This window comes from Delphinapterus leucas, chromosome 16 (assembly GCF_059928025.1).
Source record: "Delphinapterus leucas isolate spDelLeu-1000000601 "Yukka" chromosome 16, BTC_Dleu_Yukka2, whole genome shotgun sequence".
Lineage (NCBI taxonomy): Eukaryota > Metazoa > Chordata > Mammalia > Artiodactyla > Monodontidae > Delphinapterus > Delphinapterus leucas.
Genome location: NC_143144.1, coordinates 87,075,580 through 87,097,226, shown reverse-complemented (window position 1 = coordinate 87,097,226; position 21,647 = coordinate 87,075,580). Strand labels below are relative to the sequence as shown.

The 21,647-nt window shown below is 52.2% G+C and overlaps 1 protein-coding gene and 3 pseudogenes across 1 annotated transcript; all 4 read left to right on the top strand.

The window, feature by feature from the left end:
• Nucleotides 1–11,272: 11,272 nt before the first annotated feature.
• On the top strand, nt 11,273–12,228 carry LOC111172156 (olfactory receptor 6B1-like; annotated as a pseudogene).
• A 45-nt stretch (nt 12,229–12,273) lies between these two features.
• LOC111172157 (ganglioside GM2 activator pseudogene) lies at nt 12,274–13,595 on the top strand (annotated as a pseudogene).
• Nucleotides 13,596–14,790: 1,195 nt separating this feature from the next.
• Nucleotides 14,791–15,668, top strand: LOC149747354 (small ribosomal subunit protein uS12 pseudogene; annotated as a pseudogene).
• Nucleotides 15,669–17,585: 1,917 nt separating this feature from the next.
• SPRN (shadow of prion protein) lies at nt 17,586–21,620 on the top strand. Its single transcript, XM_022568361.3, has 2 exons — nt 17,586–17,766; nt 18,592–21,620. Exon 2 carries the CDS (start codon nt 18,608–18,610, stop codon nt 19,052–19,054), a length of 447 nt encoding a protein of 148 aa, XP_022424069.1. The 5' UTR covers nt 17,586–17,766; nt 18,592–18,607; the 3' UTR covers nt 19,055–21,620.
• Nucleotides 21,621–21,647: the final 27 nt, after the last annotated feature.

Sequence of the window (21,647 nt, the reverse complement as noted above, 5' to 3'; positions counted from 1 at the left end):
ATGAGAAAACATGGATTGCGTTGTTGAAACAACAGAAACTTTTTAAAAAGAGAGAGAGAGAGAGTGAGAGGGAGAAACTCTTGCAAACTGGAAATATGATGGCAGAAAAAAAATTTCAGTAAGGATTGGAAGTGAATTGAAGAAATCGTTCAGAAAATCAAGGCAAGAATTGACATGCAAAATGGATACCAAACACGTTTTAAAATCAGGGAATTGGCCCAGAGATCTGATATCTAAGCAAGAGTACCAGAGACTCAGAGGAAACCATGGGGAGCTCCAGACCCAGGCTGGAGAACTGAGCACTTCAGATTAACCTTTTCCTGGAGGACAACCAGATAAGGGGAGCAAACCACGTTTTAATCCTAAAAGCAGCAAAGGGACAAGAGTCAGTGAGAAAGTGCCAGGCTGAGGAACAAAGACCACCGGTGTCTAGTGCGGGGAGCCCAGACTCGGCCCTCAGGCCAGCTGAGGCCCTACAGACCCCACAAACACGGTGGCCCTGCAAACCCACAGCCTGCCTAGGGAGGGGCTGCACCCTGGGAACGAGGGTGACTCAGGCAAGATCCAGCTCCCTGGGGCCCAGGACAACCACAAGTCGAGAATCCTCAGAGCATGAAAGTGCAGACTTTGAACTCGGAGTCACAGGATTCTAAACAACCAGCACCACCATGTGTCTGGAAGAAGTAAAAACCAACAAAAATCCCTCCTGGAGGGAGGGATTACATCAGAGTAATGCCAATCATTCCCTCAAATATTGCTTCAAATATCACCTTCAGCACAAAATCAAAGATAAGAGGCGCGTGAAGAAGTGCAAGACGATGAGCAGCTGCCAGCACAGGACTCAGGAAAACCTCGACGAAACAGCTCTGCTTACAAAACCCAAGGAGGTAGAACAAGTAGAAGCGCGAGGACACAGTAGACTGAACAGCCATCGACTTGACCTAACTGACACTTAGAGGACACACCACAAGACACAGAAGAATACATGCTTTTCAAGTGCACATGGAACACTTACCAAGATAGACCCTTATTCTAGGCTGTAAAACAAGTCTCAAATTTAAAAGAATTGAAAGTGATACAGTGTATGTTTCTGATCATAATAGAATTAAAATAGAAACCAATACTAGAATAAGATATCCGGGAAATCTCCAAATATTTGGAAACAGTACACTTCTAAATAACTTGTTAGTTAAATGAGAAATCAAGAGAAATAAGAAAATGTTTTTAATGAATATAAAAACACAACATATCAAAAATTGTGGGATTCTCCTAGAGCAGTACTCAGGGAAATTCATAGCATCAAACACCTATGTTAGAAAAGAAGAAAGACCTTAAATCAATGATATCTGCTTCCATATTAAGAAACTAGAAATATAATAATAAACTAAGCACAAAAATAAGCAGAATAAAGGAAATAATAAAGATCAGAGCAGAAATCAGTGAAATAGAGCACAGAAAAAAAAGAGAGAAAATCAATGAAACCAAATGCTGGTTCTTTGAGAGTATCAATAAAATTGATGATACGGGGATTTGCCACTTGTACAGACATTCAGGATCGACTGGCACAGACCTTAAAGGAGATTCCTGAGGGGGCTCTCTTCTGCCCCGCCAGCTCTGGCTGCTGTGCTTCTCCCCTGGTCCTGATCAAGAGCACCTGTGTGGACCTGGAGAGGTGCTGTTGGTCTCAGGTTACTCTCAGTGAAGACCTGCTAAAGCAGACACAGGAACGCCTTTCAGGTAACTGCTGATTCTAAAAATATTTTCAATCTTACAGCCCACCACCCTTTCCTTCACCACCTATGTTCTTCTACGCTGAGCAACGAATCACCACAAACTTAGTGGCTCAAAACAACACACATTTGTTATCTCATGGTCTCTGTGGGACGCTGGCCTAAGCACAGCTGAGCTGGGTCCTGCTCAGGGCCCCCAGGCTGCAGTCAGGTGGGCTGAGTTCTCATCTGAGGCTTGACCAGGGCCGGACCCTCAGGCAGAATTTGTCTCCCTGCAGCTGTGGGACTGAGGTCCCGTTTTCTTTCTGGCTGCTCTCGGCCCCGAGAGGCCACCGCTGTCCCCTGCCCTGGGGCCTTCCCACAGGCCTTCTCACGATGGCGGCTTGCTTCTTCAGGACCAGCAGGGCCAAGCTCAGACAGCGTCTTACAGGACGTACCGTGGTTACAGGAGGGACAGCCCCTCACCTTTGCATGTTTACTGGTTCCCATCCACCCTCAGGGGCTTTCTGTTGTCCTCAAAATATTAGTAAAAATGGACTGGAGATGAGCTGGGTTCACTCAACACCCTAGAGCTCCTTTGCCCAGACAACTGTTGGCCAAATTTATACCTAAGCCCTTCCTTCCACTGCTTAACCTCATAAAATTCCCTTTTCAAAAAATCTTTATGGGACTTCCCTGGTGGCACAGTGGTTAAGAATCCACCTGCCAATGCAGAGGACACGGGTTCGAGCCCTGGTCCAGGAAGATCCCACATGCCATGGAGCAACAAAGCCAGTGCACCACAACTACTGAGCCCATGCACCTAGAGCCCGTGCTCTACAACAAGAGAAGCCAGTGCAATGAGAAGCCTGTGCACTGCAACGAAGAGTAGCCCCCGCTCACTGCAACTAGAGAAAGCCCACATGCAGCAATGAAGACACAATGCAGCCAAAAATTAATTAATTAATTAATTAATTTTTTAAAAAATCTTTATTCAAATTACAGAGGAGGGGAATGTAAGGTGAATTTTAACAAAAGTAAACCTTGTTTATTGATAATGATGAAGCTGATGTTACCAGGAAGAAATTTCCTACTATATAAGTGCAGGGTGTAATGTTTTTCCTTAAAATGTTGACTTTAAAGAATGTTCCTTGCAATACAGGCAGCTAAGTCCAGATTTTATTTCTGACCGTGGAGTAATTCCTGAGAAATACTTGGATTATATGCCTCAAATGGACAGGGACTGTGTCTCCTAGTGCTGTATTTACACCTAGTATGGTATACCTAGGACAAGAGCCGGGCCTCATTAAACACTTGGCAACTAGCTGGACAATAAAGACCATGCTCTGGGGGGAGGGGAAGGTTCCTATCCACTCTCGGGATTGTGCAGCACGGGAACACAAGGCTACCCCAGTCCCCGTCACCACACCACTGTCCCATTCTTCAAAATTTAGGTGCAAACACACTATTGTTAGCTATAAGCGCCATGTGTTCAGCAGAGCTCCAGAACGTGCCTTGCATGACAGAAACTTTATACCCGTTGAAACACAGCTCCCCTTTCCCCTCCCGCAGCTCCTGGCAGCCTCCATCCTCCTCTGTTTCTATGAGTTTGACTCTGTTGATGCCTCGTATATGTGGAGTCACGCAGTATTTGTCCTTCTGTGCCTGGCTTATTTCACCGAGCATAATGTCTTCCAGGTTCATCCATATTGTCACATATAGCAGGATTTCCTTCTTTTTTAAGGCTGAATAATATTCCATTGTATGCACAGCAAAGAAAACCATCAACTAAATGAAAAGACAACCTAGTGAATGGGAGAAAAATATTTGCAAATGATATTAACCACTTTGGAAAACAGTATGGAGTTTCCTCAAAAAAATTAAAATTAGAACTACCATATGATTCAGAAATTCCACTCCTAAGTACATAGCCAAAGAAAGTGAAAACACCAATTCTAAAAAATACACACACACCAATGTTCATAGCAGCATTATTTACAATAGCCTAGACATGGAAGCAACCTAAATGTCCATCGACAGATGAATGGATAAAGAAAATGTGGTATATATATATATATATATATATATACAATGGCATATTACTCAACCATAAAAAAGAATGAAATAATGCCATTTGCAGCAACATGGATGGACCTAGAGATGATCATTCTAAGTAAAGTAAGTCAGAAAGAGAAAGACAAATATCATATGTTATCAATTATAAGTGGAATCTAAAAAAACGATACAAACAAACTTATTTACAAAACAGAAATAGACTCACAGACATAGAGAATAAACTTACAGTTACCAAAGGGGAAGCGGGGTGGAGGGATAAATTAAGAGTTTGGGATTAACAGGTACACACTAGTATATATAAAATACATAAACAACAAGGACCTACTGTATAGCACAGGGAACTATATTCAATATCTTGTAATAACCTATAATGGGAAAGAATCTGAAAAGGAATATATATATATATGTATGTATATGTATGTATAACTGAATCACTTTCTGGTGCAAGAGAATTGAAAACTGGTACTCAAGCAAATACTTGTACACGAAGGTCCATAGCAGCACTATTCACATATTGCCAAAAGGTAGAAACAACCCTAAGAGATGGATAAAGAAAGAAAAGTTGGTATATACTTACAATGGAATATTATCCAGCCATAAAAAGGAATGAAGTATTGATTCAGGCTGCAACATGGATGAACCTTGAAAACATTAAGCTAAATGAAAGAAGCCAGACACAAAATGTTACATATCATATGATGTCATTTATATGAAATATCTAGGATAGGTAAATCCACAGACAGAAAGCAAATTGGGAGCTGACTGGTTCATTTTATGTTATGTGAATTTCACTTCAATTTTTAAAAAGGAAAAAGAGAAGAATGTCAAAAAAGAAGGAAATACTTAAAATATTTCCATGAATATATAGATGAACATTATTCTAACCTCAGAGTAGCCAAGAATGTCCTTTAAAAGCATGTGAATCAGGGACTTCCCTGATGGTGCAGTGGTTAAGAATCCGCCTGCCAGTGCAGGGGACACAGGTTCGATCCCTGGTCCGGGAAGATCCCACATGCCACAGAGCAACTCAGCCCATGCGCCACAACTACTGAGCCTGCGCTCTACAGCCCATGAGCCACAACTACTGAAGCCCATGAGCCTAGAGCCCATATGCTCCAAAACAAGAGAAGCCACCACAATGAGAAGCCCTCACAATGCAACGAAGACCCAACACAGCCAGAACTAAATTTAGAAAAATAAAATAAATTTATTAAAAAAAAGAATGTGAATTGTAAAAAAATAAATATTGAAAATTTTGACTGTGTTAAAATTATGACCTTTAACATCTCACCAGAGAAGATATACAGATGAAAAAGAAGCCTGTGATAAGATGGTCAACAAAATTTACTAGAAAATTGCAAATCAAAATAAGCAGGGATGGGCCTCCCTGGTGGCGCAGTGGTTGAGAGTCCGCCTGCCGATGCAGGGAACACGGGTTCATGCCCCGGTCCGGGAAGATCCCACATGCCGCGGAGCGCCTGGGCCTGTGAGCCATGGCCACTGAGCCTGCGCGTCCGGAGCCTGTGCTCTGCAACGGGAGAGGCCGCAACAGTGAGGGGCCTGCGTATCGCAAAAAAAAAAAAAAAGCAGGGATTTCCCTGGCGGTCCAGTGGTTAAGACTCCGTGCTTCCACTGCAGGGGACATGGGTTCGATCCCTGGTCAGGAAACTAAGATCCCACATGCCCCACAGCACAGCCAAATAAATAAATAAATAAATTTTTTAAAAAGGAGATACCACTACTCACCTAGAAGAACAACTAGAATCCAAAAGCCTGACAATGCACAATGCTTGCAAGGATATGGAGCAAAAGGACTCTGCTTCATTGCTGGCGGGAAAGCAAATGACAAAGCCACTGTGGAAGATAGCTAGGCAGCTTCCTAACAGCTAAATGTAGTCTTGCCATATGATCTAGCAGTCACACTCCTAGGTGTTTGCCCAACTGATCTGAAAATTTATGCCCACGAAAAAACCTGCATGCTAGTGTTTACAGCAGCTTTATCCATAACCACCCAAACCTGGGAGCAACCAAGATGCCCTTCAATAGGTGAGCAAATAATAAACTGTGGTCCACTTAGTGCTAATTCCATCCAGTGGAATGTCATTTAGCACTAAAAAGAAATGAGCGATCAAGCCACGAAAAGACATGGCTGAATCTTAAAGGTACATTGCTAACTGAACGACACCAGTCTGAAGAGGCTACACACCGTGTGATTCCAATTTTATAACATTCTGGAAAAGGCAAAGCTGTGGAGACAGTAAAGGTCAGTAAGTGCCAAAGGGCCAGGGGGAGGAGAGAGGGTTTAACAGGTGAAGTTCAGAGGATTTCAAGGCAGCGAAACTATTCTGTGATAGTGTAACGGTGGATACATGATATTGATACTTGTTAAAACCCACAGAACTCTACTGTACAAAACGTGAACTTCAATGTATATAAACTTAAAAAAAATCATTTAGGAGGCTCGGGGACTCTAGATGGAATGCAGAAGGTGCCAAACGATTGAACTGTATAAGGAATGCAAGAAAAACCTCACTGCAGGACGTGGGGTGTAAAGGTGCTAGTCTAAGTAACCTTGGAAGTGAGTGGAGTCTGTAAGACCAATGGCAGGAGAAACTACACAGCACTGTGCTCTAGTTGACAAAGATTTTTCCTAACAGAGTACAGGTTAACAATTCTACTACCACTTTGCATGTACACTGGAATTGGACAATTAAGTTAATGGATGATGGGCAGTGGGAGCCAGGGGTTTCACTGTCGGAGTGGACATTTACAGATAAGCACAGCAAGGAGGATGGAATGGTCCATGTGGCGACGGATCAGAGGTGGAGACATCAGTAAGGTCTCCTGTTTGGCTTAGCACAGATACAGGTGTTACATACACAAATACGTGTGGAAGTGTGTGCACACAAGTTACTGTACACACAGGTCTCCTTGCTCTGTCAGGCAAGGGGGCCTAGAGATAACAGTATCCTAGTAGCGACAGGCACTGCTGGCACCCAGAGGTTGCTTTCTTTTTTTGGCCATGCCTCGTGGCACAAGAGATCTTAATTCCCTGACCAGGGATCGAACCTGTGCCCCCTGCAGTGGAAGCTCGGAATGCTAACCACTGGACCTCCAGGGAAGTCCCCAGAGGTTGGTTTCTAATATCATCGTATAATAAAAGGCACCAGGGCTCCTTGGGAAAATGGCTGATTCCAGGTATAGCAGGAAATGTGCAGTTTGAGCCTGGGGCATCTCAGCACCAGAAAGTAAGTATTCAAAAGAAAAGCCAAAATGATGGGGCGTGTCCAAGGGGCCCAGGAATCATCTGAGAGCTCCCAGTGACAAAAGCTGGGATGGTTCGAGCAACAAAATAATTAGAATAGCATCAGGTTATAACCCAAAGTATGAAATAAAATCCATGAGTCTGTACTGATATAAAGGACTGATTGGATAAATAAAGAAATGAGGAGAAAAGACAAATCTTCCATGCAAAAGAACTGCAAGTGATTTGGTCTATATTCCTTTCTCAAGGACGGAGAGCGCGACCGCCCCCCACCCCCACTCCTTAAGTGTGGGCTGATGTAATCACATCTCCTTCCAGGGAGGACAGTGTGGAAGGCTGGTGGGCAACCTGACAGGAGAGATGACACACGGCCTCAGCCAGGTGATCAGGGTCAGCACCAGCACTGATGATCCTTGTTGACAGTATGGACCTCTGATACGACATGATGAGAAGGACACTTTATCTCTGTGGTCTTCCCCCCAAAGATCCTTAACCCCAGTCGAATCATAAGAAAAACATGAGACAAACCCTAATTTGGGGACATCCTATAAAAGAGATAACCCAAACTCCTCAAAACTGTCAAAAAAAAAGAAAAGTATGAGAAACTCACAGCCAAGAGGAACCTAAGGAAGCATGACAACTAAATGTAAAGTTGTGTTCTGGATGGGATCCTGGGACAGGAAAAGAACATTGGGTAAAAACTAAGGAAATCCAACTAAAGTATGGACTTTAGTTGATAATAATGTATCAATATTGGTTCATGAATTGTAACAAACATACCCCACACTAATGTAAGATATTAGCATTAGGGGAAATTGGGTATGGGGTGTATGGGAACTGTCTGTACTAAATTTGCAACTTTTCTGTAAATCTAAAACTGCTCTAAAATAACTGAAAAATTAAGAACTCTGTTCATCAAAAGACATCTTAAAGGAACTGAGAAAAGCTATAACCTGGGGAAAGATATTTGCAAAACATGGTAAAAATTAAAAAACACTAATGAAGTGAATCAAAGATGAACCAAAAAATGAAGAGATAGACCATGTTCATGTATTGGAAGATTTAATATTGTAAAGATGTTAATTCTCCCCAAACTGATCTAGATTCAATGCAATTCCAATAAAAATTACAACAGAATTTTTTTCATAGAAATCAAGTAGCTGAATCTAAAATTTACGGAAAAGCTAAGGAACTAAAAGAGCCAAAGCTACTTTGAAGAACGAGAACACTCAGAGCGCTCGCACCAGCTGCTTCAAGCCTATAAAGCTGCCGTAATCGAGGCAGTGCGGCGTCAGAGAGAGGACGAGCTTAGGGACAAATGGAACAGAACAGAATCCAGAAATAGACCCATGAACACAGATCACTTCCCAATACAGGCCCATATTCTAGAGCATTAAATAAATCTCAAACTCTAAAAGATTCAAAATTATGCAAAGGATGCGCTCTGATTACAATGAAATTAAAATATCTGGAGAAATATCTCCAGAAAATCTCCAAATATTTGGAAATTAAATAACACTCTTCCAGACAACCATGGTCTATCTATATAATGGAACGGGCACAGACACCCTGGACATGCCTCAAAAACATGCTGACAGAAGCCAGAGACAAAAGAGGGGATATTGGGTGGTTCCGTTTCTCTTACATTCTAGAAAGAAACAGAATTAATCTATGAAGAAAAGAATCAGAACAGTGGCTGCCTCAAAGTGGGGGATTATGGGTTGACTGGGAAGGAGCATGCTTCTGGGGTGAAGGAAGTTTGTATCTTGATGAGGTGCGGGTTCCATGCATGTGTGCATTCGTCAAAACTCATCAAACTTAACACTTAAGGTCTGTGCACTTCACTGTGTAAATTACACCTCAATAAAGAAATTTAGAAAAGGATATAAAGAGAACTCCTGCAAATCAATAAGTAAAAGGTGGCACCATGGAGAGAAATGGGCAAAAGACACACACACACACACTCACACACACACACACACAGAGGCATCTCACAGAAGCAGAAACACTCACTGACACTAACCATAGCAAGAGAAGCAGCGAAAGACGATTCCCAGTGAGATGTTATTTTTAGCCTCCAAATTGGCAAATATTAGGAAATCCACCAACACCATCTGTTGTAGAGGATGTAGTTCAATGGTAGGAGTGTAATCACTACAGCCACTTTGAGGAAAGAACTTGGCATTTTCTTGCAGTTGCATGTGAAGTGCAGCCCCAGCACTCCCATTCATAGGGGTGGCTGCAAGAGAAACCCTGGCGCCCCACACTCAGGAGCTGCGCACAAAGAACAAATGCACAGATCGTGAGGCAGACACGATAGGATGTTACTGCGCAGGTGTCAGAATGAATGCAGTACAGCTACCACAAAGAGTAAGAATCTTCGCAACCATAAAAGCAAGACCCAGAAGACAGCATGTAGCATGATACCCTTTGTTATGACGTTTGAATACGAGCAAAACTAAGCAATGTGTTATCTATAATTAAAATGCTTTAGGCAGCAGGGGAACCCCCATGAGTGGTCCCTCTGAGCGGGAAGGAGGGGTGGCAGAGGGGAGGAACTAAGGTCACTTATTAGCCACTGTCTTGAGTGGAGAGCAGGTTTACAAGAGTCCCTTACCTTATTTTATACCAACGAATAAATAAATGCTCTGCATGGAGAGGAAATAAAACGATTGCTATTGGGTAGCAGCCCCTCCCCTTTGGACCTCAGGGAAGGGCCTTGAGACTGGGAGCCAGTCTCAGGCGTCACCAGGGCCAGGACACCTGGAGGGCAGGTGACAGGCCAGGCTCTATTTGTCCCACCCCTTACATCATATTCCCCCCTCACAGTCCCTCCATGGACCCTGCAAATTGCTCTGAGTCCCGCTGGTGAGAATGCCAATTAGCGTCCTCCAGAAGACAGGGCTGGGGGGGCAAAGCCTCTAATGAGCCCCATAAAAGCCACCTGGGCCCTGAGGCAGCAGGACCCAATGAGATGTGGCACTTCCCCTAGACCCTCCCTGGAGACCTTCTGCGAGGGGAGGGGTGGGGTAGGTTGGCAGTGACCTTGGTCTTGAGGCAAAGGGTCTGGGGGTGCTACGAGGGCAGCACCTTCCGCGTGCCCCCAACACCTGCCACCAAGTTGCATGGCATAGACAGCAGGGCACGGGCTCCTGGAGCCCCCAGCCCTGATGTCCCGTGTCCAAGCTGGCCCACCAACCCCGGTTCTGCAGCCCCTTCTCAGGCCCAGCCTCTTCTGCCGCATCGCCGACGGGTCTCACATCGCCAGGGACTGGGACACAGTCCTCAGTCCCCTCTGCACCCCCCACCAGCTCTGAGCCCTCCTGCAGCCCCTCCCCACGGGGCTGGGCACCGGGCGCCATCAGTGGGGGTCTCCAAGCCCCTTCGAGGTGAGCCAGGAGCAGCCACCAGCTCAGCCCCGGCCCAGGGAAGGTCAATGTAGGAGGAACCGGCTGAGGGTCGCCCGAGAAGTACACTTTGATGCTCAGAAAACACAGGATAAAGACCTCAGGTCGGTTCACGGAGAGTCATGTGGGGACACCAAAAGTGGGGATCAACCCTCCCACCCCCTCCCCCCACACCCCCAGCCCTGCAAACCCCTGGCCCAGGTTTTGCTCACCCCTGGAGAGCCGGCTGGCCCTCTGATGGAAGTGGTGTCCTTCCTGAGGCCTGAGGGGCCCTGGCCAGAGAGCAGTACAGAGCAGCAGTCCCTGAGGGCCCACGTGGAGGAGGCCAGGGAAGTGCCCAGACACACAGCCTAAGACGGCACACCAGGCAGGCAGAATGGGTCTTCTCTCCTGCTATGTGCACACATACACCTGTGTGTGAGTGTGTGTGCATGTACCTGGGGGTGTGTGCAGGAGTGCACCTGTGTGTGTGTGTGTGTGTGTGTGTGTGCACGGGCACACGCACTCCCACGCCTGTCCGTGTACCTGGTGCTGGGACAGGGAACAGTACGCACCTGAGAGCACCCACATGAGTGTGGAGGTAAGAGGTGTATCTGCGCGCACTGGTGTGCAGGCACCGAGGCCGCCTTGCCAGGTGTTAGCTCAGGGCGAGGTGCGTGCTGGGCTGAGAGGGGGTCAGTGCTGCAGCAGCTTTGAGAAGGGTTACAGTGCCCCCATGCAGCTCTCACGACCCGGCCCCCTGCCCAGCACACATCACACCTGCGTCTCTCCGCTGTCCAGGGTACTCAGAAGTGACCCCCCTGCCAGGGAGGGCTATGAGAAACTCCACTAACTCCACTGAGACCTTGGTGACAGATGTCATCCTGCTGGGCTTCCCTGGGCTGTGCCACCTTCAGGGGCCACCGCTCGGGTCATTCTTCACGATCTACATGGTGACTGTCCTGGAGAACCTGGCCATCGTGGTGACCATCAGAGCCAGCCATCCACTGCACACACCCGTGTACTACTTCTGGGCCAACCTGTCGGTGCTGGAGACCCTCTACACCTCGGTCACTGTCCCCAAGCTGTGGGCTGGCCTCCTGGCCTCGGCGAGGACCGTCTCCTTCTCAGGCTGCCTCACCAGCTGCTCCTCTTCCTCTGCCTTGGCTCCCCTGAGTGCTCCCTCCTGGCCACCATGGCCTGTGACCGGTTCCTGGCCATCTGTCGCCTGCTGCGCTAGCCGGCCATCACGGACTCGAGGCTCTGCTGAGTCTAGCCCTCAGCTCCTGGCTGGGTGGCTTCCTGGTCTCCTTTGTGTCCATGGCTCTCACCTCCTGCCTCAGGCTCTGTGGCCCCAACGTCCTCAACCACTTCTTCTGTGACATCTCACCCCTGCTGCGGCTCTGCTGCTCCGGCACCATCACCATCGAAATGCTGGACTTCGTGGCAGCCCTGGCTGTGCTCGCGACCTTCCTGCCAGTGACCGTGGTCTCCTATGCCCACATCGTGGCCACGGTGCTGAGCATTCCAGGAGGGTCCGGCCACCACAAGGCCTTCTCCACCTGTGCTTCCCACCTGGCGCTGGTGGCCATCTTCTACACCACCACCATCTTCATGCACGCCTGGCCTCACGCCGTCAGCTCCTTCGACTTCAACAAGCTGGTGTCCATGGTCTGCTTGGTTGTGACCCCACGGCTCAACCCCGACATCTACTGCCTGCCGAACCACGACATCAGCGAGGCCCTGGCCAAACTCCACCAGGCCCCTGGCCCCTCCTAGCACCAGCTGCAGGGGGAGGAACTTCAAATCCGTCCCCCGTCATCTGCTCACAGCCACCAGCCCACACCAGGCAGGCCATGGCTCTCTCCCAGTGCAGCCAGCAAGCTCCTCTCTTCCCCCCTCACCCTGAGACGGGAGCACAGTGGGAGCTGCCGAAACTCCGAAGGCTCCAGCTGCCTCTCACAGGGAGTTTCAGCACCCAATCAGGGGACAGCTCCTCAGCCCAGGACAAGCTCACTCCGAGCTACCGGGAAGGTCCCCCTCCACCGTCACTCCCCCGACCACCTGTGACCTGGTCAATCTCTGGCTTTCCCCCACGCCTGGAAGCTTTCAAGATCTTCTTGTTGTGTTTGGTGTCCAGGGTATGCTTGTGTGTGTGTGTGCGTGTGGAGTTATCATGCTTGGAGTTTGTCACGCTTCTAGAATTAGAGACTTGCTTTCTCTCACCAGCCTTGGAAAGTTATCAGCCATTACCTCCTTAAACACTGCGTCTGCCTCATTCTTCCTTCCTCTCCTTTTGGTTTCAAAAGTGCATGTATGTTGGAACGCACAGCTTTGCATAACCAATACGGGCAGGCATTTAAAGGCGTCGTCACCTCCACAAAACTTGCAGTAAACCTGGCGAGGACCCACCCTCTGTGATGAACGCCCTGATGCAGGCCCCATTCCTCATCTCCCTGGGCTTGCTTCTCGCCGGCCCAGCAGCTCCTGCACGCATCCTCTCGAAGGCTCTCCAGGCTCGGTGGCATTTCCTGGGGTAACTGCGATGAGGGGAAGCACCCTGCGGTGGTCAACAGCCTGACTGTGGAACCTGACCCCATTGTCATTCCCAGGAACGTGACCATCAGTGCTGCGGTCAGGACCACTGTGGGCCTCAAAGATCCTCTGAAGGTGGTATTAGCTCTGGAGAACAAAGTGGCTGGCTTTTGGGTCAAAGTCCCAGGTGTGGAGCAACTTGGTAGCTGCGCCTACGAGAACTTCTGTAATGTGCTTGAAGTGTTAACTCCCCTTGAGAATCCCTGCCCAGAACCCCTGCACACCTGTGGGCTTCCCTGTCACTGTCCCTTCAAAGAAGGCACCTACTCACTGCCCAAGTCTAACTTCTTCCTGCCTGACCTGCAGTTGCCCAGCTGGCTCAGCAGCGGGAACTACCAGTCGGAGACCATCCTAAGCAACGGGAAGCGTCTGGGCTGCGCCAAAGTCTCCGCCTCCCTGAAGGGCAAAGAAGGTGGCACTTGTCACAGCAGAATGAAGGGGTGTGAGGAAGGCATCCTCTTCCTCTGTCTTACGTTGGCCAAGGCCAGATTCTACTCTCTGTCCTTCTACAATGATGACACTCCCCCGCTGAAAGTCATTTTATGCCACCTACAAAATTTTTAGGCGTGGGCCAGCAGCCCTAACCGAAGCGAGGATGAGCCTGGTGGTTTTTGACAGCCCAGGACGTCTACTGGGCTGGCCACTGCATTTTCCTCCTCACCCCCGTGGCTTTCTCTCTAAGAACTCAACTCATTTTCTAAACAGTCAAGGAAGGGGGCTAACGTGTTTTGTGACCCCCTGTTCAGACTGACCCAGTCTTGGTCTCCTGAAGTACCTTTGTGACGTCTCTCATTGATTTTGTGTGTGTGTCACCGACCTAAAAGCGGGGTGAGAGTACTAACAGTTTTCATTTTACCCCCACCCCCTCTTACAATGAAGGGTCTGAAGGAGTCGATCTCAGTCTGTTCCTCCATTAACTTCTATGATTTAGTGCTCTTTTCTAGACTTGCCCAGCTAACAGTGGGGCACAGTGTATCCTGGAGAGGCACGGCATGTGATGGGAGAGATATCTGAGAATGCTCTATGTGTTTAAGACGTCTGCGAACTCAGGTGCCTGCAGGGCAAAGCACGAGACATCAGTGGACCACGCGGAACATCACATTGTTTCCGGGCACATCTTCCATCCTTTCCTTCGTATAACATAACCGATCCGAGGCAGCTGCTGCCCAGTCTCGAGCTGGGGGTATAATCAGGGATGAGGGGACTGGGCTGAGTTGGAAAGGGCACATCCGGTCCGTAGGGACAGCTGCTGTCTAGCTCTAGCCAGTAAGCACCACAGGAGAATGCAGGCTTCGTCAGCTCTGCCTGGTCGTTGGCTGCCCAGCTGCGGGGGGTGGTAAGCAGTCGAACTGCAGAGCCTGTGGCTTCTCCAGTGCACGGCTGTCTCCTGGTCTCAGGCCGGACTTTACTCTGATCGACAGAAGTGGTGAGAGTAGGAAGCTTTTCTTGTTCATATTTTTTAAGGGAACGCATTTAAAGGCTCTCCATTAAGTATGATGTCTGCTGAGGGTTTTTTTGAAATACAGCCTTAATCCAGTTAAAAAATTCATTTCAACGACTAGTTTTCTTGGCATTTTTCCCCACCAATGAGTGTTGATGGAAATCAAACGCTTGACAATGGCGATCGTATAACAATATGTAAATGCACCAAATCAACATGTTGGACACCTTACATTTACAACATGTTACATGTCATATGTATTTCAATTTAAAAAATAACATTTAAAAATTAAGAAATGGCTCTCTTTTGCTCAGGCCCATGGCATGTCTTCATCCTGCCAGGAAGCTCCATAGCCACTGACAAGACCAGAAGTGGCCTGATAAACAGTACAAGAAAGCAGAGCCCAGAGGGCCAGCCCTTATGGAGGCGCTTCTCACGCAAAGGGAACTGTGCTCAAAACAGTAGGGGTTGAAGCCAAACAGCCAAATTCTGCCATAGGGAAGTGTGTCAGGCTTCAGTTAATGAAGAATGGCCCAAAAGTCCCAGCCTTTGCACCCAGTGATGGTTGTTTGAACTTTACGGAGGAAAATGATGAAGTTCTGGTTGCTGGATTTGGTCGCAAAGGTCATGCTGTTGGTGACATTCCTGGAGTCGTCTTGTAGGTTGTCAGAGTAGCCAATGTCTCTCTTTTGGCCTTAACGCAAAGGTTAGAAGAAAGGACCAATATCGTAAGTTTTGATGGTGACGGCACGATAGTAATACATTTTCACATGCAAAAAACGCCCCAAAAAACAAAAAAAAAAAAATTAAGAAATGAAATGCTTTGTATTCTCCTTCTGAGAAAATCATGAGCGTTTTCTCCCTTGGCGCAGCAGTGAGTAAAGTACGTCCGCACACTCGGCGATGTTGAAAGCACCTGGACCTGAGTGGTGCGACCTGCTTCTGATGTACTCTTGGGCTCAGTGGCTAACATTTTATTTAGATATTTCATGTTGATATTTAAACATAAAATAGTCTAAATTTTTTTCTGTGCTTCCCTTATATATTTTAAGAGAAAAGGTTTAGGGTCTCGAAAAGGGTTAATTAAGCCTCAGCCCGTGGCTCTTCCTACGTGGTGCCCTTGGTTCTTCTCTCTCCTCTGAACAACTGTCAGACTCAGAGCCCAAAACTGTGCCCTTTCTCTCATATTTGCTATCTGTTTGCTGCTCATCCAGAGAAATTTCCTTAACTTTATAATTCAATTCTCCTGGTTGTTTCTCAGAGGTTCTTTCTTAGCCTCGACCTTTGTCACAGCATCCTGTTCTTATATAAATAGTATCCCCCCCAGCTTTTCTGAGCCTATGAGCTGGAATATTTTTTGTTTTCTTAGGTTTTCTTCTAATTCCTCAAACTTCTTGAGCCTTCCCCCCCCCCCCATTTCTTTACCTTGGTCTTTCTCTGTTGTATTGCAGACTTTCTGTCTTTGGATGCCTGATAAATGCTGTTTGCTGTTCACACTTTAAAGCGAAGCAGTGGGAAGGCTACCTGGAAGCTCCCTGTGCTCGGCAGGACCCTTGAGAATGAGGGGGCAGGGACAGGCCATCGGGCTGGGGACCCTCTAAGTGCAGGTGACGGAAAGCACTCATCCAGAGAAGGTCCACGGCGTCAGCTGTGGCGCTGCCTGACCCGGGAGGTCGAGGGGGCACAGGGCCCGACTCACTTGGCCTCAGGCTCCATGTGAAGGCTCCACAAGGGTGACGGGTCCTCGCATGCAACGGCTCCAGGCGCAGCCTCCCGCGGAAGGAGAGCGGCCTCTCTCAGCAGCTCAGACCACGGCCAGGGGCCTTACACTGGGAAGCAGGTCCACGTGGCCAGGAAGAGCCACAGGGCATGCCACATCCCTTCACAAGACCAGGGGAGGGGGCAGTCACAGTCAGACCCCCATGGGCCGAACATAAGAGAGGGCTGGCTCCCCAGGGCACACACATGGATGCTTTGACCGGAACAGGGAAAGGAAGCTGAGAGGCCAAAGCGGCAGCTGTCCCCAGCAGGCCCCACACCGCGCCGGGGCTTCCAGGTGCTTCCTGATACCGTCAGAGAAATGCCCTTCTTTCCTTGGGGTGAGCAACACGCTGGGGGCCATTCTGTGCGTGGGACCAGGGGTGGGGGGGGCTCAACCAGAGAATGCAAACCTTGGACGAACCCCCATTTCTGTCCCCACCCCTCCTGCCATCCATCACCACAGCAGCCCAGTCCCTGAGGCTGGGTGGGAGGCTCTCTACTTGGCCGCTGCCCCTCTGGCCCAGGTGGCATTTGAAACCCACAGGCCCTGAGATTGCCCAGGAGAATGTGTGGAGCAGCGGTGCTGAGCCTCCAGGGACCACGAGGGTCTGATGGAAGCTGAGAGATCGAATCACATAACAACCCTCTGAAGTTCAGGAGGTCCCTGTGCCCACCTCCAACACCATCAAGAGGGCCTGGTGTCCCCAGGTGGAGTGGCTGGGGTGAAGGCCTAGAGTCAGTGGGTGGAGGGGAAGAGATTCCAGAGGACAAACCAACCTTGGGAAGCAAGACAGCACCATTTCAGACGTGGTCCCAGAGTCCAATCCGGCCGGGACTGGGGAGGCCCGCTGGCTTGAGCAGTCGGGTTACCGGTGGTGGGGCTACCTGAGGACCCCCTGGAGGAGCCTGAACAGTGGGCACTAAAGGGCGGGAGGAGGGGGGCCCACGAGGGGGTGCTGCTCTGGGACTCAGACACCATGGGGCCCTGGAGAGCCGTCCTCCCCTCTCTGTGCACCGCGGTCAGGAGCTTAGGGTCCGACGTCGCATTCTGTGGTCCCTGTGTCTGGGACACACCCACCCCGAGAAGGATGGAAATGAGGAACGGGAGAGGGTGGGGTGGGAGAGGTTAGGGTTTGGGGCGGGTGGAGTGGGATGGACTGTGGGAAGGTGGCGGTGTGCGCACCGGGTGCTGAAGACAGCGGGGCAGAGGGTCCTGTCGAGAGACAGGACCGGGGTGGGGGCGTTGCGGGGGGGGGACGGGGGCCGCTAGGACGGGGTGCTGGGCAGCGAGAGGGGCTGCGCCTCGGAGCGCCTGCCTTTATCTCCTCCCTTCCGTCTCCCGGGGGATGCGCCTCCGCGTCTGCCCACCCCCAAGCCTAGGGCGGAGGCCTCACGCAAAATTCAGGCTCCGCGGTCGGCGCTTGGCGGTCGGCGCTCGGCGCTCCGTGCAGTCTCCGCCGCAGCTCCGTCCTTCCCGCTCGGAAGCGGTCCCTGGAGCGCGGCCGCCGCGGTTCCGAGCGAGGCCCGTGGCTGGTAAGACCGGGCGGCGGAATGTGGGCGCGCACCGGGAGGCTGGGGCTGGCGCCCGCCGGGCTAGAAATGAAGACGCAGCGAGGGGCCGACAGGGCCCGGGCGGAGGGTGGAGCCTCCGGCAGGTGGTCGCATCCCGGTCCCCCCGCCCATTAGCTGAGCCAGGCGGTGGGGGTAGGTGGGGGGGGAGCGCGAGGCAGAAGCGGGCGGGAGGCGACCCTAAGCTGGGCCCGGGCCTGCGGCGGCGGGGCGGGGTCCGCACAGGGTGACGAGCCCGCGAGGCCCGAACCGGCTCTGGCCCCGCGTAGCCCCGGAAGGGGTGGGAGGGCCGGGCCGAGTCTCACCGTTGGTCCCTTCTCCAGACCCCGATCTGGTTCCTTGGGGACCCTCGGTCCCTGAAACCCCAAGGTGGCCTCTGGTCCTGCCGAGCCCTGGAGACCGGAGTCGGTCCTTCCAGAGCAGCCCGGAATACGGGGCCCCCTCCCCAGGCCTGAGCGCCCCCCGTCCACCGGAGGGTGCTCACCACCGCCCATTCTTTGCCCCTACTCCACCACCACCACCCCCACGCACAGAATAACCCGCAGGTGCTGAACCCTCTCACCCCCTGCCTCCCCTTCCCAGTTACTGAACAAGAGCCCACGCCCTCCCCAAGCCTGAGTCTAATCCTCAGGCATTACAACCTCCTCCTCTTAGCCCACGCCAGCCTGGGCCGGTAGTGCTCCAAGGTGCTGGGGCCCCATGTACCACCAAATGCTGAGCCCCTGTCCCCAGGCCCCGGGCGCCCTGGGCCTCGCAGAAGCTGAGGTCCCTTCCTCCGTCCTCCCGCAGGTTTTGCTCCACGAAGATGAACTGGACTGCCGCCGCGTGCTGGGCTCTGCTGCTAGCGGCCACCTTCCTCTGCGACAGCGGCGCGGCCAAGGGCGGCCGTGGCGGGGCTCGCGGCAGCGCCCGGGGTGGGCTGCGCGGGGGCGCGCGCGGGGCCTCGAGGGTGCGCGTGAGGCCTGCGCCCCGCTACGCCGGCTCCTCGCTGCGCGTGGCCGCGGGAGCAGCGGCGGGGGCAGCGGCGGGGGCAGCCGCGGGCCTGGCGGCGGGCTCGAGCTGGAGGAGGGCCGCGGGGCCCGGGGAGCATGGCCCAGACGACGACGAGGACGGTGCACCCGGCGGCAACGGAACGAACCGAAGCGTCTACAGCTACCGGGCGTGGACTTCGGGCGCGGGGCCCACGGGTGACCCTCACCTCTGCCTGCTGCTGGGCGGCGCCCTGGGCGCCCTGGGGCTGCTGCGGACCTAGGCCGGGCTGGGCTCGGGGGCCACATCTGCCCCCAGCCCGCGCCTGCCCTGCGGGCCACCACAGAGGCTGCCCAGCACTGAGCGCCCCTTGTCTCCACTGCCCAAGGCCTCTGAGCCCAGAGGAGCTGCGTGGCCAACTCCCGACAGTCCAGCAGCCTCTCCTCCTGTGACCCAGAGGCACCTCCTGTTCCCCCTCCTGCCCGATCCCTTCCCCAGCCTCCGCACCTCCCACCCTACCAGGGGACCAGTGGCCCCTCAGCTCCAGGATGCCCTGCCTGCCACTTGGAGGTTAGGGTACCCCCCAGCCAGAAAGGCAGGTGTCCTGAGGTTCCTGCACCATCCTGGCCAGCTGCCCACCACTCTACAAGCTGTTCAGGCCACTCCAGCTCCCCTGACCCCACCTGGACACTTGAGAGGTGTGGACGGTGCTGACCACCAGGCAGAGAGGTGGGCCCTCAGGCTGGGCTGGTTCGGCCACACCCCTGAGGACGTCGTGGCATCCCCCCCAGAAACAGCCCCAGTGGGCCAAAGGACTTGAGGATTTGGGGGAGAGGAGAGGTTTCCCTCGCAGGCTGTAGTGTGCTGCCTGCCTGTCCAGAAAGGAAGGGGGCCACATCTGTGGATTAGTGAGCCCAGACGTGGCCCCGTGGTTCTCCAGACGGCTCCCAGGATACCCTCGCCCACAGGAACTGCCCACGCCTTGCCCCTGCCCTTGGGCCCAGGGCCCGTGTCCCCCCACGGGCAGACGCTTTGCGAGACCCGCCGCCAGGGACTCCCTTAAAGCCACTTTGCTCTGACTTGAAACAGCTCTTCTTGGACCTATTTTGGAAGAAAAAGAAAATCTGTTTAAACTTCAAGAGTTTTCCATTCGCTCTGAGCTCCAGGTCCACGTTCCAGGATAAGAGCCCCACCTGTACTCGGGGACGGCAGCTGTGGCAGGCAGCCCCTCGGAAGCTGAGGGCGAGGTGGACCGGAGGGGCCGGGGCTCCAGTCAGACCCACGGCCGGCATGGCCACAAGGCAGGGCCCAGTGCCCAGCAAGTACCACCAGATGTGAGGGCACCTGTCTAGCAGAAGAAAGCCCAGGAGAAGCTGAGCTTCCTCCACACCCCGAGGGCTGTCAGAACAAGGCCAGAGCAGCCTCTGAAGAAACCACAGGGCGCGTCCTGACAAGGGTTTGCGGCTGGCACTCAACACCCGCGCGGAAGGCCAGCCTTTCACCTCTCAGGTGCCTTTCCCTCAAGCCGCCAGCCTGGTCCACTGGCCATGAGCTCAGCCTGGGGCCCCAGCTCTTTCACATGTCCTCTGGCTTGAATAGCCTCTTGTCCCTCAGAAGGATGGCTCCGGGGTCTGGCTTCCGGCTCAGGCTCTCCTGTGCTCAGCAGGAGCCTCCCCGGCAGGGCTGCCTCCAGAATCTGCCCTCGCCCGCCCCTGGGCTGCAGGGCCTTTGGACTCAGCTGATGGACGCCAGTGCCAAGACCAGCATCTCCCAGGAGCCGTGCCACCTCTGCTCTCCCACAGCTGGCACTCGGCTCTGGTTACAGTGAAGGTCTCCAGATTATCCGCGGGACCTGGACCAAGCACTTTCCTCCAAAGACCCAGGCGCTCCGCTGCAGGACGCAGCTCCCTGCAGCCTCCTGTGTCCACACTGCCAGCATTCTTGGGTGCAGCGTCCAGATGCGCTCTGTCCTCCCAAACCAAGCCCGATGCTCCCAAAGACCAACAGGTCGTGGCCAAGCCCTGGCTGGGGCCTCAGAGGCAGCGTGACCGTTTTAAAATCTTGAACAGGGGGACCCATCAGGGCGGCCCCTTGGTTGACTCAGTTCTCCCTGATGGGCCCGGCCAGGCTGTGCTCAGCCTCAGAGACCCGCCCGGACCTGGACTGTGACTGGCCCAGGCCTTCACGTGCCTCTGCAGCGTGAGCCGCCAGCACACTCGGGATGTGATGGAAACACCACTCTCGTCAAGCTTTTCCACACACCAGCCCGACTCCAGCGGCATCTGGCGTCTGGCACAGCTGCGAGTCTCTGAATGCTTCCCACCCCTATGGGTCAGGGTTCCGGCAGGAGGCCGGTGGGTGTCTCAGGAGACTTGGCAGGTGTGCTGGGTGTGGGGCAGCCACACGGGGCGGCAGGACCTAGAGGGGCGCCTACAGGAAGGGCCGGGGCTGCTGACCAGGTGCAGCCTACCCCATCCCCACCCCTTCCCCCCTCCGGCCTCTCCAGAATGCAAGCTGGTGGTCATGTTCCTGCACCCCTTCAGGTGTGACCACAGCAATGCTGAGCACTGCCTCCGGGAAAAAGTCCTGCTGTCTCATTAGCTGGAAGGTGCTGGGAGGCGGTGGGGAGGCCTAGGGTCTCCGCTGACCACACCAGCCTGTGTGCGGCTGGGCTGTGAGCAGAGCGGCCCCGGCCACCGAGGGGACAGGTGGTCCTTGGGTTCTGCCACAGCTACTTGGGACCTCTTGTCCGTGTGTGTGTGTGCACGTTTTAGTAGTGAAATAAACGCTCTACTGCCAATGAGACTGTTTCTTATTGCAGGACCCAGGACTCCGTGTCGGGACTCTTACACAAGAGCCTTGGGTACTAAGTGGTT

What these genes read in the sequence shown, in the direction of transcription:
- SPRN (XM_022568361.3), top strand. Translation starts at nt 18,608, where the DNA reads ATGAACTGGACTGCCGCCGCGTGCTGGGCTCTGCTGCTAGCGGCCACC.